Raw genomic sequence first — 18693 nt, 5'->3', positions numbered from 1 at the left:
ACTTATTAAGCATTCATTCTTGAATGGTCTGCAACTTTCTTTGTTCCCATCCCCAAAAACTCTGTTACCCTAACATAACCTGTATCAAAGTCTTACTTGAATGTCACAAGTTCTCCGGGCTATACACTCTCGCTCAGTCCAACAATTCAATTTTAAAATTCTCATCGTCATATTACAAACATGAGCTGCTTCTCCCATCCCTGTAATCACTGCCGACACCAGTCATCCAAGAACTCTACATTCCTCAAACGTCCCTTTATTCTAACAAGATAGCTAGTATCTTCAGCTTCTTGTATCTTTAGTTCTAACAAATAGGAATTCTTGTCAAAAACATTTCTGCCTCTATATTTCTTGTTTTTCTTATAAAAGCATTCACAAAAACTGAGATGATTAGTTAAGTTTTTAGTTACTCCTCTAAGTATATCCTTCTCTGGAAAGAATTATTTTTTGTCTGATCTCTTGGGTGCATTTCTATGCTAAAGTTGCTATATAAATGCAAGATGTTATTTTGGTAGGAATATTGACTAAACAACTACAAGAACTTATTTACTCTTTTCAATTAGTACCATAGCATCTAACATCCACCATTTACTGAAAAAAGGCAACCTACAGTATACATGATTCATTATTTACCCCTTCAATACATAAGAATGTATAGTGCTGCACAGTGAGTGTCTTAAATGATGATCCAAATGAGACAGTTTTATTGGAACCTGATCAGAAATTCAGGAAGATTCAAGGCACTGAGTCAAAATGTTTTGGAACAATTTCTGCACAGCAATGAAGACAGGAATAAGGCAGGATTCCAATTTAACAATGTATAAAGAAGCATTAAGAAAATACATACCACACCGAACAAAGGTAAACATAGAGCACAATTAGCGAACAAATTGGATCATGAGGAAAAAGGGAAGCATTTTTTTTAATTCAAAATTTATACTGCTGATCTAAAAAAGAAAAACATATAATTAAATTGGACAAGATAAATGTTACACATTTTGAAACCTAGAGATGATGTTGGCCACATTTACAAGTGAAACACACCCTCGTAGCTTTGTTGGCCTTCAAGTAATTTGACAACATGAATATGCACTTGTCTGCACCTCAGTAGACCAAGGTCTGCCTTTGGAATCAGTTGCAACACAGTCTGGCTGTGACGAAAGTATTTGCCATCTTCTCAGAATGTGCACGGTAGTGAGGTTATCAAATCTCTTGGTGTGAAAAGAGCATCAGGAGCAACAGCAAGCAGCCTGGCAGCAAGAGCACAAGGAAGAGGGATACAGATAAAGAGGTAAGACTTGTGTTTTCCAATTATCAATTCATTTCTCATTTGTTTTTAAACACCAGCAGCATCTATTAAATCTGCCGATTCTATTTGTTTCCTTCACTTCTTCCCCCTATCAGGCATAATTTTTTCAGGGATGTAGTTTCATTTACATTACCAAATTACACTGGGGTATCACACTGGGGTAATCATTTCTGGTAGCTGAGGTGGTGGCAGGGACTTATTTGCAGTTGGTTCAGCAAATTAAAATGAAGCTGAAACTAAAACCAAAGAAAGGTCACAGCACAGAATAAGGTCATCCAGGCCAATGTTGGCTCTGTAAAGATTCACTGACTTTTCATTCCCAAGTTGTCCCAAAAATCCTGGGCATTCTTCATTCAAATGTCCTGGCTGAACCTTCTTCCAGCATATTCTCAGCTTGTACATTCAGATCCTAACTAATTGATGTATGAAAACGATTTTCCTCATATCAACATTGTTTCTTTCAACAATTACATCAAATCTGTGCCCTCTGCCCTTGAGAAAGTGGTAGTGAGCTGCCTGTTTGAACCACAGTCCATTCTAGTACACGTAGACTCACAAAGCCATTAGAAAGGGAATTCTAGAATTTTGATCCAGTAACCCTACAGGCAACCACCCAACACCCAAAAACGGCGCTGCATCAGGACATTATTCAAACTAGCCACAACACATTGTAGCAATGCAGAGCAACTCAACGCAGAACAGAAACATTGATACGGAGTTTTTAAAAAGAAATGGATACCCAAAAAGCATAATCCACCATTATCTCCACGACAGACCACAACAAGACACAACACGGCCAGACACACCTGCACCCTACCATACAGAGACATATCACAGATATATCAGAGACATATCAGAGACGACCACAAGACTACTCAGACCCTTAGTTATCAAGGCAGCCCACAAACCAACAACCACCCCCTGTGACAGCTACTGATGAACATAAAAGAACTCTAAGCCCACAAGCAATTAAACTAACGCAATATACAAAATACCACACAGGGACTGTGACAAATATTACATTGGCCAAACTTGAAGAAAAGTGACAATAAGGAGAACATGAATGCCAACTAGCCACCAGGAGACATGACCAATTCTCACTGGTCTCAATACACACGGACAAACAAGGACACGAATTTGACTGGGACAACACCTCCATAATAGCACAAGCCAAACAGAGACATGCCAGTGAATTCCTGGAGGCCTGGCATTCTAACCAGAACTCCATCAAACATGTTAAATTGGAATCGATATACAAACCACTGAGAAACAGAACCAAAAGTGATGCCAACCACCCCAGCAACCAAGGCACGTAATAACAGGCGGGATAGAACACCAACACTTCACCGGACATGCACTGACGATGTTACCTAGCAGGGTGATGAAACGTCTGCAATCAAACACACCAGCTTGGCAAGCAAGTCTACAACCTCATCCACAATGCGAGCTACAAATCTTCTCAAAAACTTTAGTTGGAGTCAGGCACACACACACCCAGGTTTTTTAGCTTGGGTTTCAGTTGTTGAAGTTGGGGTTTTTGAAGTTGAAGCTGCTAGATTCTGACATGTTCCTTCTCCTAGACCGGAGAAGATAGCAAGTGAGCGAAATCTGTTTTGCAGAATTTGCCATTGCCAAGGGTGTGTTTATGGGATGCCATTACGTTGGAATAGTTGATGAGTAGTAGTTAAAACATTGTGTTAAGTATTTTGAAAGAGTTAAGGTTATGCTAATTTTTCTTTTATGTTTGTATTTTAACTCTGATGGAACAGTGTGTTCTGCTTAAAACCTATCAGTTTAACCAATCAAATCACATCTGAAATGCAGCACCTTATACTTACCTTTAAATAAGGTAAAAGTTAGGGTCTAGGCTCTGTTTTGAGGGGATTTGGTCTGGTCCATGGCACTTATGTAATATTTATATATTTATTGTTATCTTAGTTGCCAGTTTTTTTTCCCCTCATACTCTCCCTTTGTTTCTCTTTTTCAATTCTCTTCTGAACCTTCAACATTCCACCTAACTCTTGGTTGTAATATTATCTGCCTGACATGTCATAATCAGACTTTTTCTTCTTCAGCTTTATCTCCAGCAGAGCCCTTTTCCCCCTACTGGAAAGAAGACAGGAGATATGTTGTAGAAATTCTCCAGAACCTGCTCTAGAACTCTTGCCTCTCCATTTACGCTGCTAGTTATCTAAATATTCCTGCCTGGGATGGGATGGCACGGCACGGGATCTGGGTGTCGCTGACAAGGCACAAAGTTGTCAGAGGGGTTTTCAGGGAGGAATCAGAAATCAATAACATTAACGCGCATGAGGACTCATGTGTAAATGAGACCTCCTAAGACTTTTGTTTAATGTTTTTGCCCAGAGTCAGTATCTGTTAAAATAGGTTTTGATGACTAGGCTAAGTATCAAATAGAGATTTCTTTTATCAAATTCAAATTTCACAATTTGCCATGGTAAGATTTGAATACATTCCCTGGAACATTAGTCTCACGCTCTGCATTATTAGTCCAGTGACAGTACCATAATGCCACCACGTTCCCTGGTATACTAATTTGGGGAAACCGGCATGGATCAAAACTGAAATTTTCCATTCCTCTGTATCTCAGGAGCATGTTGACAACACGAAGCAAGTAAGTGCACTGTTTTTGCTCATTAATTGTAGCCAATCAGAATCTGCCCCCTCTACTTAGTCTATACTGCAAACCCTCAATATACCAGTTCCCGATGCTCTCAATACTATTTCTTGCACTTACCATTAAACAAGATATACAGAAGTACTCAAACTACCTCTTCTCCACATCAGAGGCCATCTAGTTGAAACGAGTAACATCTCTTGGGGACATTTAGGCATATGGAATTGGAATTCAAGAGCTGGATTTGCTTCCACTATTCCAAAGTTGGAAATTGGAAGAAATGCTGTGTTGAGGCCTACAGTTCCCCAGCCCTGCTGTCTGGATTCCAGCACCCGTGTTGAATTACAACTAGCATCCTTTCTCCATCAATAACGTCACTTCATGAGGAACAGAGCTTGTTCTCCACCCCCGCCCCGCCAAACATACTTCCTTCCACCTAGCCTGATTGGTGCTTTTGTTATATATTATGGGATATGAATGTTGTGACTAGGCCAGTATCTATTGCTCCTCCCTAGTTGCCCTCAAGAAGGTGATGCGCAGCTGCCTTCTTCAACTGGTGCAATCCAGGTGCTGTTGGTATGCTATATTGCTGATAAGGAGCAGATTCAGGATTCTAAAAAGAAACAGTGATGGAGTGATGATATTGTTCTACGTCAGGACAGTTTTTAGCTCGGAGGGCAATATGCAGGTTGTGGTGGTTCCATCTATCTGCTACCCTGTCCTTGTAGGTGGCAGAGGTCTTGGGTTTGAAAAGTGCTGTTGAAGTAGCAGTGGTGAATTGTTGCAATGCAGCGTGCGGATGGGACACATTGCCACTATTGCATGCCAGTGATGGAAAGAGAGTGAGTGTTTAAAGGGTGGATGGGGTGCAAGTCAAGCAGGCTGCTTTCTTCTGGATGGTGTCAAGCTCAGAATATCATCAGAGCTGTAGTCATCCAGACAAATAGGAGTATACTGCCATGCTCCTGACTTGTGCCTTCTCGATGTGGACAGGCTTTGGGGATACAGTATTCCTAGCCTCTGACGTGCTCTGATAGTCAGTATGTGTGTGGCTGGTAAGTCAATGATAACAACTAGGATACTGCTTCTCAAGGCCACCTGAAGAACAAAATGTTCTATTTATATGTCACCTTAGACAATAAAGCATGCTTTACCAGAGCATGATGAGACCAAATTAGCAACTGAGTAACACAAGACAATTTTAGGGCAAGTGGCTGAAAGATGTGAGAAGCGGACATGCTTTGAAGGGAGATGATCGAAGTGGAACAGTGGTAGTAAGGCAGCAGCACAGCAAGACAGCACCAATGTTCTTCTCACGTAACAGTGAACTAGCAAATGCTTCCTTTCTGTAACATGCACATACTTGAAGGCCTTGATTTTGAGGCTTTTCTTGCCTTTTTAGCACTCATCAGTGGCTCTAGGGTGTGATAAAACCGAAGAACCCACATCAGCTCTAACCCACATTGGGATTTTGCATTGATGACCTCACCTGGCTCTCAGAAGAAACTCCACCAAAGTGTTGTCAATAAAAAATATCCCAAAACCCATGAAAATATATTGGATCTAAGGTGGAGTTATGAGTGTGGCATGGAAAGGGGACAGGGTCAAATCTGACGACACCTAAACACCATCATAAATCATCCTGGAATAGATTCTATTCAAAATTCTGATGTTCAACAGCAGCCATTGTAGCTTGGATACTTTTCTAGTTCTTGCCTAAAATAGTAAAAAAAAATCATGGAATTAAGATCACAGAATTTCAAATCTCAAGCAACATGCGCATGAGCATGAGCATTTATACTCTACACTCTAAACATGCTCAAAAGTCAATGTACCATTGCACAAAATTAATCATGTGCCCACATCAGCAAGTCATCAACTCTGAAATGTTCATCCCACTGCATCCAAAATTTCAACGTCACAAGCGTCGGTATTCAAATTATTAACTGCATGTTGCTGAAATGTCTAGCAGTCAATCGAAGCCTCGTTTAGGCCTTTTTTCACACTGCTGCTACGACATTAAATTCAGTTTAAATAAGTTCAAATTCAGTCATCTAATCTGCCCTTGCTGCATACAACCTGCGACCAGCAGTCAATTGAAACCAGTGATTGTCCTGTTCATTCAACTGCAGCAACTACTTGAACAATGTTCAGTTCAAATAAATTGAATTCATTAATCTCAAGCCCCCAAAGGCCATATCCTAGTCAATAATTGCTTCTAAGCAATAATGTTATTAGATCAAAGTTACCACTCAAATTTCCCATGCATCAGTGCAAAACGAAACTTCATCTCAGCATAACTGAGCAAAATTGCAGCACATTTTCTCAGTTGCACATTAGCATTAACATCAAGCCATTATGTTCAGGATCAGCTTATAATTTGGAGTAGAAATATTACAGTATTTATGCATTCAAGAGACCTAAAACTTTACTTAGCAAATTTACTTAGTCAATGGATAAAATATGTTACTGTGCATTCCATTATTAAACATTTGTTGAACTCTAACAAGTGGCTCTGAATGGGTTTTGCATTTCAAAAACTTGAAGTGTTAAATCCAAAAGGATAGTAATTTTTCTTGAACTCTAAGATCTAATGTGCAGTAAAACCGGACATAAAATATTCCTGAGATGACTATGATCATTCAAAGCATTTATATAATCGGGACAGGGATAGAACCTTGTTTTTTGTTGCAGAACTGTGAAGATTCAGAATAAATGTTTTTCCCTATTTGTAAAATGGTAAAAGAAAAGCCAATAGAATTAAAGAGAAAGCCAATTTAAAGCAATGAATCATCAGAGTTCTGATTGTAAGTCAATTTGTCACTCTTCTAGCCAACGAAGGGTCTGCAGCATAGTAGCTAAATATGACCAAAGTGACATTAGAAACATGTATTACAGAAACTAATCCCTCTGACGGGAGTGTCAAGAATAAGAGTACATATGATGAAAGTTAAAAACTAGATCAATGAGGATGATGGGAGGACACACTTCTTCACACCGAAGGTAGTTTTAGCTCCAAAAAGCTGCTGAGGATAGGCAATTGAAAATATCGGGTTTTGTTAGTTATTAAGCGATACGAAATCTGGTTTGCAAATGGAGTTAAAATGAGCAGTCGTGATCAAACTAAATGGCAGAACAGGTTTGGGAGACTAAACAGTCTACTCCTCGAATGCCAGCATTTTAAAGCTAGCCCAGTAAACCAAGACAATGATACTATAACACGATCTGAAACAACACTGCCCGAGTATCTGCAACCAGATCTTTCTATGCTCCTCTAAATTGCATCAGATGCAAAAGGTGGCATCATTGTAAATTATTCCTCTCTGACATTACAATGCAGTTCCTTGAATGTCAGCCAACTTGGAGTATCTTAGCCAAGTGTCATTCTTCATACATCAGCTCAAACAAAGCTGTAATGCTTCACAGCAGTTGTGGGTGATTTCAGTGAGTTGGAGAGGCTGCAGAAGCAGGGCTGGCTCTCTCAGAGCAGATATGGTTAATGGGAGACCCAATAGGGATACTGTATTTAAAATTGAGGAGGCATCTTTATAGGGAAAATAAGAGGAGTTAGTTCCTTTAGCGAGTCGGTCAGTCATCATTCAATTAAAGTAACTGGCAAAAGACCAGCATGGTAATGAAGAGTTTGTTTTCCTCTGCACAGTGGGTTGTTAATATTTGGAATGCACTAACTGTAAGAGTGACGGAATGAGATTCTACAGGAACTTTTAAAAGACAATCAGACACACCTGGAAAGAGAACTAATTTGCTGGATCATGGGGAAATAAAGCTAGGGTTTGGCACTAAATCCACCAGGTCTTTCAAAGTGTCAGCATAAAAATGAAATAGACTGCATGCCTTTAAAGATCCTATGCTTCCTCTACGATTTCAGGTGTCAGCCATGAGGGAGTGTTGCACTGTTGTAGGTGTGATCTTTCAAACGAGGTGTTAAATCAAGGCCTTGTTAGGGTCACATAGATGTAAAACAACCTGTGTCATTAATGTGGAAAAGTGCAGGAGAGTCATCCCTAGCTACAATTTATCAAATCATCATTACAAAACTGATCATTTTCACATTGCCAATTCTGGGAGTTTGCTGGGCAGAAGCTGGCAAAGTGTTTCCTACAATACAATAGTCTCTTCACTCACAAGTACATTTATCAATTGTAAAGCATTTTGAGGTCTCCAGTGGTTGGGAAAAGTGCTTAAAATGCTAATTCTTTCTAAATGAACGTGAATGAAGAAACCCATTCAAATATGACCATGCCACTTTATATCAGCAGGCACGGTCTTTCTCACACCTTTCACTGAAAAGTGACTAGGAGCAAGGGTTCAGACTGATTTCAGCCCATTTTTTTATTCCAGTGATATGAAGACCTAATGATCAACTGACCCAGCTGAGATCATTGATCACAAAGTTGATGGCAAATGAAGCAAGGCATATTCATTGCCTCCAAGGCTCGATATATCAGGTATTGAGTAAATAGTTACAATTTATTTGGGACCATTAGTCATAAGACCATAAGACATTAGCCTAATTTTTGCTCCTTTCAGCCCGAGTCTTCCCGCCATTCAATCATGGTTGATAAGTTCCTCGACCCCATTCTCCTGCTTTCTCCCCGTAACTCTTGATCCCCTTGCTAATCAAAAGCCTACCTATCTTAGTGTTAAATGTACTCAACGACCTGACCTCCACAGCATTCTGTGGCAGTGAATTCTATAGATTCACCACTCTCTGGGTGAAGAAGTTTCTCCTTATCTCCATTCTAAAAGGTCTTCCCTTTTCTCTAAGGCTGTGTCCTCAGGTCCTAGGCTCTTCTACCAATGGAAGCATCTTCTCAACGTCCATTTTGTCAAGGCCATTCAGTATTCTGGAAGTTTCAATTAGGTCCCCCGCCATCCGTCTAAACTCCATCGAGTACAGATCCAGAGTCGTCAAATGTTCCTCATTGTGTTAAACTTTCCATTCCTGGGACCATTCTCGCGAAACTCCTCTGAAACCATCCCAGGGCCAGTACATCCTTCCTGGGATATGGGGCCCAAAACTGCGTGTAATACTCCAAATGTGGCATGACCAGAGCCAAACAAAGACTCAGTAGTACATCCCTGCTTTTATATTCAAGTCCTTTCAAAATAAATGCCAACATTGTATTTGCCTTCCTGACTACTGACTCAACCTGCAAGTTTACCTTGAGAGAATCCTGTACTAGAACTCAAGTAGAATGAAGACATAATGCTGCCCAAGTCACTATTTTAATACATATTACACACACACACACACACACACACACACACACACACACACACACACAGGAGGTAACCAAAGCCAGTCTTGACCACCTTTCAACAACTACTCCACAGCACGAGATGTCAGATTTTTCCACTGAGGCCTTAGGTATTGGGATAATGTATTCTGAGCCAGATCTGCATATTTATGCAGAATCTCAGTTTTCACTAGTGCGCATCTTAAAGTTGCATTCAAATTAAAGCCAACATTTCTTGCAAATCCTTTCCATACTCTTTCCACCGTCTTCACATCCTTCCTTAAGTGCAGTGTCCAGAACTGGCTATAGCCACTAGGGGAAAGATGGTTGCACACTGGGAATGTGACTGGGCAAGTAATCCTAGCTAATTTCTGAAGACAAGAATTCAAATGCCTCTACAACAACTGGTGGAATTTAAATGTAATGAATGATTCTGGAATTGAAAACTAGTCTCTATCATGAAATTAATCATCGATTGTCACAGTAGTCAGTTTTAGAAGAGAATTCCGACAGTGCGCAAACAAGCCTTTTGGCCCAACAAATCCACACCGACCTTCAGTCCTTCCCACCCAGACCCATCCCCCGGGAACCCACCTAAACTACACACCCCTGAACACTACAGGCAATTTAGCATGGCCAATCCATCAAGCCCCCACAACTTTGGACTGTGGGAGGAAACTGAGGCACCTAGAGGAAACCCACGCCGACATGGAGAGAATGTACAAACTCCACATAGACAATCACTCGAGGGTGGCATCAAACCCAGGTTCCCGGTGCTGTGAGGCAGCAGTGCTAACCACGGAGCCACCATGCCGCCCCAAAGTGGTTCATATTGTTCCCCTCCAAGTGCCAAGGGCTCACAGAAGAGTGGAGTCTATCTGGATGTTAACAGCCGCAAGGAATAAACTCCCTAGTCCAGGTATGTGCAACTACAGTCAGAGTCAAACAGCATGGAAACAGACCCTCTGGTCCAACTAGTCCACACCAACCATGCTCTCAGACTAAACCAGTCCCATCTGCTAGCTTTTGACCCATATTCCTCCAAACCTTTCCTATTCATGAACTTAGCCAAATGTCTTTTAAATGTTGTTTATTGTATCCACCACTTCCTCTGGCAGTTCAATCCACACATTAACCAGTTTCTGTGTAAAAACATTGCCCCTCATGTCCTGTTTAACTCTTTCTCTTCCCACTTTGAAAAATATACCTCTTAGTTTTGAACGTACCCACTTTAGCAAAGGTCTCTCCCCTTTCACCTTATCTATGCCCCTTGTGATTTTGTAAATCTCTATACGGTCACTCCTCAACCTCCTATGCTCCAGTGAACAAAGTCCCATCCTACTTTTAGGTCTCAAATCCTTCATTCCTGGCAACATTCTGGTAAATATTTTCTGAATCCCCGCCAGTTTAATAATATCCTTCCTACAACAGGGCAGCCAGAACTGTACTCAGTATTTCAGATGGGGGCTCACAAACATCCTGTACAAGGTCAACATAATGCTCCAACTCATACACTGAAAGGTCTGAGTGACGAAGGTAAGCATTCTAAATGCTTCAAAACCACCGTGTGCCTGTGATGTGCATTTCAAAGAATTATGTACTTGAACTTCTAAGGTCACTCTGGTCTACAACATCACCCATGGTCCTACCACTAATTATATAAGTCTTGCACTTGTTTGTTTCACCAAAATGTTAATAGTTCACATTTATCCAAATTGAACTCCCATCCTCAGCCCACTGACCCAATTGAACAAGATTTCTTTGTAATCCTAGACAACCTTCTGCTGTCCACTATACCACCAATTTTGGTGTCATCCTTACCAAAGGCTTCACTTAAGTCCAAGTAAACAATACCAACAGCTCTGCCATCATCAATGTTCACAAATAATATTTCCTTTCTTTATTCATTCACGGTCTGTGGGCATTGCTGGCTAGGCAGCATTTATGGTCCATCCCTAATTGCCCAGAGGGCAGTTAAGAGTCAACCATATTGTTGTGGGTCTGGAATCACATATTTGCCAGACCAGGTAACGATGGCAATTTCTTTCCCTAAAGAACATTAATGAACCAGATGGGTTTTTCCAACAATCAATAATGTATTCGCAGACATAATTAGATTCTTAATTCCAGATGCTTATTGAATTCAAATTCCGCTATCTGCCATGGCAGGATTTGAACCCAGGTTCCCGGAATACTATCTGGGTCTCTGGATGAACAGTCCAGCGATAATACCACCAAGCCATCGCCTTCCCCTGTTGTTACACTGTTTTTAACAAGGTGGAAAATAGCTCTGGAAGAAAGATCAAAAGTAAATATGAAAATGGACTCCATGCACATCCCCAAATTTCCCACTATCCCTATCTGCATTCTTAAACTAAAAGTTATTTATTTGGATAGGAAATACATTCAGGTGATGTGTTAAGTAGGAGCAAAAGCTTAACTTACCACAAGAATGTTTACCAAGGAGGCAGTGCCTTCATAACAGTTCAATATGTTTATCAAGTGATTAGCTGAACCCTACAGAGTTTGAGAATCTGAGACTGAGTTGCCAATTTCTACTGAGTCAGAGCACGTTGGCTAGAATTATCAAAAGGGTTATGTAATTTGCTTCAGTTCTCCCGGATTTGGTAAGGAAAAATAACAACTGGTTTGTGCTGTGATACTGATTACTATCAAGCAATCCAGGTGAGAGCATGACTGGCTTTAGCTGTGATCTGCATCATCAGAAAGCCTGCTGATATTCACCAAACATACATTATGCCCACAAAATAAACCAACAGACCTGATACCTGTAAATTGCAAAAAGTCAGCTGAAGAAAGTATAAATTTTACAACAAAGGGAAATGCAACAGTTCATCCCATTCAATGTACCAAGATTACCTGGGTTTTATTCTCCGGCATCAAGCCTTATTATTATTTAGTTATATTTTACATGCATTTATTTACATCGAATTTATTTGTATTGGCTATTATCTTATAATATCATCCTTTTTCAAAACAAAAATAGCCAGGGTTACAGCATTGGGTTAGGCTATTTGGCTCATCCTGTCTGCATCAACTCCGTAAATCAGAATCATGACTTTATGCCATTCTCTAGCCTTTCCCTCAACCCCACTTGCAGTGACCTTTCCATTTTGATTCTATTTAAATAATTATCAGATGCCCTTTTGAAAGTCTCAACTGGGCACACTTTTTCTACCACATTGAGGCAGTAACAGACCTGGACCACTCTTCTTGAAAGAAATCATTTTTCGTTTCACATCACATTTGCTTACTTTGCAAATCATCAAATCTATGCGCCCTCATTCTCAATCCTTGCAACTTGGCCAATTTATCCCCATTTACTCTAGCTAGCCCCCTTCACGATGTGGAAAACTTCTACGTGATTTCCTCTTAACCTTCCTTTCTTAATTTATTCTCAAATGAAATTTATCAGCTCTGAAACCATTCTTGTAAATCTCTTTTGTACTCTCTCCAATGCATTCATATCCTTCCATTATGCAGGCTCAGAACACAATACTTTAGCCAGGGTCTAACAAGTGCTCTACGCAATGTTTGTATCACACTTCCTGCTTCTCATGCTCAACAGATGAACGTCAGCAATGTTACTCCAAATGCATGCAAGGACATTATCTGCGTTGACAATATAGATTTACATTACGCTTTCAAATTTCAATGAAAATAGAACGTATGACCGGAGCATAGGAAACAGACTAGAATTGTGAATATTGCACGCCAATAATCAGCACTCTCATGTAGTTGGGAAAGAAAAAAGTCCAAGTTGTGGTGAAATGCATATGACAAATTATATTTCCATTTAAAATAAACTCTGCATTCATTATTAACAATCACAAAGGCAAGAAGGTGGAGTTAGGCCAAGATCAGCCTGGTCTAAATGAATGGCAAATGGGGTTCAAGGAACTGAATGACCTACTGCTTTCCTGTGTTCTATATTATAGTCTATATACAGGAACATATACACATTTGTTCATGTTTCTTGCCCTTGCTATTATTAATTCTGAAGATATATTAACTTCACTCTGTCAATAACCAATTACGAACAATTCATTTACGGACTCAGCCAAGTTGCATCAAAAGTTGTGATCATTTATGTACATACTCAGGTAACGTTAAAACAGAGAGGAAGCTGAAGGCAGTGGTAGGGAAGAGACACTGACCAAATCAATACCAAAGGATTGTATGGGATAGGAAACGCAATGTGGGTCCAATCCCTCCTACCACGTATTCCATCTCTCCCACCGGTCAATCCCATTCATTGCATCTAGACGAGCTTCTCTTCTTTAAGCTCTTTACGTATCAGGAATAATTTTTGGGAGAAGAAAAGTGCACAAACAACAACTTAATGTTCATTTGCATCTGAGTTGTCCTGGTAACATTAGAATAAATGATAAGATTTCAAACAGATCTGCAGAAAACAACAAAAACATTTATTTCACATTTGTAAATTTGCAGTTTTGATACAAACAGAGGCACACTACCGTAGTACATACCCACAAGTCGAGAATTCATGAATGAAGAGGAGGAAATGTTGTCATGCGATCCAAGGTCCCTGTTGGTCACTTGCTCATAGTGCACTCCATCGCCATAGTTCTACACACGTTAAAATAAATACAAACATGAAGTGACATTTTGGCAACTGCCAAGCAATGTACACAATATATAAATATTACCCTTCCTTTGAAAAAGAATTCAATGTAAAAGTGCCAAACACCCACACACTTTTTATTACATTTGCAAATGTCGATCAAAATGCCGGAGCATTTATAGCAAAGTTCCCGGCTCATCTAAGTCACAACTAGATCACTGCTGCAATAGCACATAGATTCAAGTCAGATGCATAAAAAGTTCTGCGCTCAAGCAGCTTACATCAACGCTATGTTATGGTTAATTTTACGATCCTCTCAATGTGCCAAGAGAGGAGTTTCTCAATGTCTCACCGTGAAGGCAATAGCAAAAGCAACAAAAGCTGCTCGATCAATTATGGCACTCTCTGCTTGTTGGTCTGTACAGACCATCTGGAACATAGCGAATAATCTGCATCCAGATGTACAAGTTGTGATTTAGAATCTTCAAGTAACCATGTATGATGCACGGTTTACTTTCCTTGATCAGCAATCTTTCACCGCTAAAAACATTTCCACCCGATCCATCCTCTCCTAAAGCAAGGAGCCATCAACTCTTTGCTGTACTATGCTTTCACAAGTGTATTTAGTTCTTTCTACTCAACACTGCATTACTCCCGAGTCATGACAACGAATACCTTCATCATTTAATGATTCAACACCAGGCACCGCAGGCAAACACAATTGTATCCTTAAGCATTTCCCCCAGCGGCCATTAGATAGCAATTTATAAAAGCAAACACCAGGCAATGTTCCTTTCTTTACTTCAGATATTCTAAAGTTAATTCCAATTTCTGCAAGATGCAGAGTTTCACACACCTGACAATGAGTTAAGTAAACATATCAATGGGAAGTGTCATCTGCTCAAATTGCTGAAGCCCGACACACTAGGACTTGAGAACGAGATGGAGACAATTGGCCTCCGCCAGAACAGGAAGAGAAATCAGTTTCTGGACTAGGGTTTTAAGAGGGTGAACCTTCTTGACCTTTACAACAATTCCACTTACCCATTTCTGTTCCATAAATCCCAATACTTCACCCTAATTAAAAAAATAATCAATTTTTACAATCTTTTAACATGACTTCACCTTAACATCTAATTTGAAAGTGTATGGAGGGGTAACATTCCATACTTCAACTACTCTGTGTGAAGGAATGCTTCTTGATTTTCATCCTATTACAGGCTAGAAATTATTTTAAGGTTATACCCTCTTGCGCCATCTCTCAACAAATTAATTGTAAAGAATCAAATTAGTTTATTCAAGTTTTTTTCATGTAAACATCCCAGATTAGATTACTATTAAATCATCTTTACTCTAAAGAATACAGGTCAAGTCAGTATAACAAGCATCAATTGGCACTAACGCCTTCAGTATTATTTTAGTGTATTTACACTGCCGTCCTTGAAGGCCAATGTAACCCATCTGAAATGCTCAGAAAAATAAAATCACTGCACTTGAGATGGGGTCTAAACACATTAGGTACATTGATTCTGCATTTCCTCCATCTACCATACAGCCAAAATCCTTTCCATCACCTTTTCTTTATCCCTACGAAAATATTCCAAATTGTCTTTCTTGAATCCAAAGCATGGTACAATATCGGAAATTGCTAAACAAATGAAGAGGTCAATTAGTCAAAAGGATAGCAAACCTGATGAAGACAGGAGACAGAAAGGTAGACACAATGGGATTTTCTTTTAAATTGTTATAAAATGGCTATTCGTGTTTAATTCGAGAACCATTTCTTCTCACTAAATAATAGCTTGGAGGTTGGCCAAAGGAAGTTGCATCAGAATTCGCATATTAGAGAAAAACAGGTGTGGCTAATCCCTTAGAAGTCTAAAGGAAACTGGAACAGATCATTGCTCTCATAAAGATAATGGGCTAAAAATGTAAGGCAGATTTCGTTCTCATGAAGTGTCATGAATTAACATGTTTTTTAAGAAAATACAACAGTAATTATTACATACTGAATGAGATCAGGGCCAGTCCAATGCAAAAGCATTAGAATTGAGGGGAAAAGCAAAACCTTAAAAATACTAAGGAATTTTTTTTTTAAATTATAAGGTTTACCTTTTTTTAAAAAAAATCTCAAAAGGCACTAATGCACTATTAAAGATCTCAGTACATTTTGCGTGTTATTAGACTAAGCACTACATGGAAAGTTAAGTCATGGCATCAGAAAGATGTGGCACATAAGGAACTCATTCACCCCATCAGGTCTGCCTTTGGAGAGGATATAATGCAGCTTCACTAAGATGCTGTCTTACACAAGGAAAAACAAAAAGGAGGAATTCATACATTGTATTTTTGTTTTATTAAAACTATGCAGATTATAGCATTTATAATTCTGGAAGAGTAAGGTCAAGTCATTAAAAGCTGAAATATCAACGTCAAAAATTGCAAAGTAATACAAAAAGGACATTAAAAGTCTTCATGGAAAGATCTACTTCAGCCTAAGAAACATCTTTCTTTCATTTCATAATTATAGTCTATTATCCCCAAAGGGTAGTCAAGTTGGGCATTTTTAGTGGAGCTAGATCACATTTGTAGAGAGAATTTAACAAAGGCCGTTTTCCAAAACTGGCAGTCGTATTTAAGATTATGAATGGTTGAGACAAATAGCAGTACAGTGCTACTACTGATCAGAGACGATAACAGGAGTACACAAATTCGGAGACTATATAAAAAGGAGAGAAGATTAGACGTTTTTGTTCAAAGGGCAGTAAAAATGTGGAATTTCCTGCCACATTAAATTATGATACAAAACAATTCAAGTATCTGGCTTCAATGTACATTACATAAATGTTTGTAAAAGAAGAATATTAATTGCCAGCAGGTTTTTTAAAAAATGAAATTAAATTATTGTCTCCTGTGCATAAAAATATTAGTGCAAACTCGTCAGATATAAAAGCTGTTTCTTTGATGGCATAAAATAATACTTAGGTGATTGTTGAAAATACATGAAAATCTAAGACTGAAACTGCCCTTTTGCACTGTAGTACACATATTACAGGTCATGCATTTTCTAAATATCAGAAGCAATGAAAGTGTGTTTCAGGGCTGACTATGAATGTGTGCAGCTTCGCACAGGTAACACATGGGAGCATATCAAAACGGAGAAAATAGTCATCACCACCTCAGGTAGCATGTGTGGAGAGAAATATAATTAATGACTCAGGTTGATAACTTTTCATCAGAAATAGTCTATCCTATTCTGCCCGAAAAAATGTTCAACTGCTAGGTTTTCTAAACCTAGTCCAAATTGAAACAAGTTGATGGCTTTCAATGTTCACTCTAGATGCCATTAAGTACCCACTTGTAATCAGCTTTCCATTAACACTTCATTGGTTCACCATCACCTGCTCTCAAATATATATTGCTCACTTCTTTCCAAATAATGGTATGATCTAGTAAAACCTTTCAGAAATTTAACTCAGCGCCATAGGCTAACATCTTGATTTCCAAACCCCAAAAAACATCATGATGATGCTGAAACACAAAACTTTCATCACACTTGCATAGTTACTGTCTGACCTACTGAGTTTTGCCAGTACTTTTCTGGTCATTTCAGATTTCCAGCAGCCGCAGTACATTGCCTTGAAAAGAATTAGCCCACTGACCAATTAGCCCAACTCATTATGTTCTTAGATTTTACACCTGTTTTTATAAGGCAGGCTTCTGGCGGTTTGTGACATTCTGATTTAATGGAGAATTCTTTGCTTGAACAGAATCCAGTTTTATTGGTTTTGCTTCTTCCAATTTTCCCCATGTCCTGTCTCCTCCTCTTTCAAAACTATCAACAACTTGTCAAAAGACTCATCCTGGGCTTAACCACTAATCTTTATTTTTCCTCCATGTCTTTGAAGATGACGCCTCCCTCGAATTCACACCCATCTTTCCACATTTAAACCAATCAGGTTTCAGCCTCTGTCTTCTCCAAGAAATGGTTCCAACTAAACTCACAAACGTGACTCCCGATTATTGTATTTTATCCCTTATCATCCATCTTTATACAGCGTTGACCACATCTTCTACAAATGCCTGTCCTCTGGTGTTCAGTTTTGTGCGATTACCATCAATTAATTCAGTCTAACAGTAACCATAAATGATTTATAGCTTTTAACTCTAAATAGAGCGGACTTGCTGGGCAGAAGGGCCTATTTCCACACGGTAGGGAATCTAATCTAATCTGATCTAATCTAATTTAGATCTGGGGCATCTCCCCGATAATTTCTGTGCACTCAGTTCAAATTATTCAATCCACAAATGCTTCGATCTATAGTGTCGGCAGAACCATTCCATAGGGATGAAGCTATCTGAGAATGTTAGCTTCCTCCAAATAGCCTGCCTAATTCTCCAACAGGTTTATCTGAAAACACAAGTTTTCGCAGTTATGCTCCATTTTCATGTGTTAGTGAGAGAGGTGGCATCAGATACAGAACTTGGAAGCAAATGATCAAAGGGTTAATGAACCGATGTGAATGTACTGAACAAACCTCAAATGGTAGTTAAACTTTTAATCAGTTAGAAAGGAAATGCAGGCTTTGATTAAGTAATATGCAAATCCTAGAACTTCTTTCAAGTCACTGCCCCGAGATGACTAAAGGTTTCAGAAAGTATACCAGAGTAAGCTGGAGATCTAAGATAACAAAGTAAGGAGCTGGATGAAGACAGCAGGCCAAGCAGCATCTCAGGAGCACAAAAGCTGACGTTTCGAGCCTAGACCCTTCATCCTCTCTGAGCTTTTGTGCTCCTGAGATGCTGCTTGGCCTGCTGTGTTCATCCAGCTCCTCACTTTGTTATTTTGGATTCTCCAGCATCTGCAGTTCCCATTATC

General features: G+C 39.4%; 1 protein-coding gene across 16 annotated transcripts in view; it reads right to left on the bottom strand.

The window, feature by feature from the left end:
* Positions 1 to 18693, bottom strand: part of LOC125457292 (transcription factor 4-like) — a 610802-nt gene that overhangs the window by 447058 nt on the left and 145051 nt on the right. For 12 of the 16 annotated variants that reach the window (XM_048541370.2, XM_048541332.2, XM_048541341.2 and 9 more), the window contains 2 exons: positions 14859 to 14891; positions 13720 to 13819 (listed from right to left, as the gene is read on the bottom strand). In XM_048541370.2, coding sequence (XP_048397327.1) covers positions 13720 to 13819; positions 14859 to 14891 — 133 coding nt within the window. The remainder of the gene's footprint in view (positions 1 to 13719; positions 13820 to 14858; positions 14892 to 18693) is intronic. The other 4 variants (XM_048541360.2, XM_059649605.1, XM_048541480.2 and 1 more) reach the window with 1 other exon arrangement.

This window comes from Stegostoma tigrinum, chromosome 1 (genome assembly GCF_030684315.1).
Source record: "Stegostoma tigrinum isolate sSteTig4 chromosome 1, sSteTig4.hap1, whole genome shotgun sequence".
Taxonomy (NCBI): Eukaryota; Metazoa; Chordata; class Chondrichthyes; order Orectolobiformes; family Stegostomatidae; genus Stegostoma; species Stegostoma tigrinum.
Note: the sequence above shows the minus strand (reverse complement) of the source record. Positions and strands in the feature narration are given on the sequence as shown.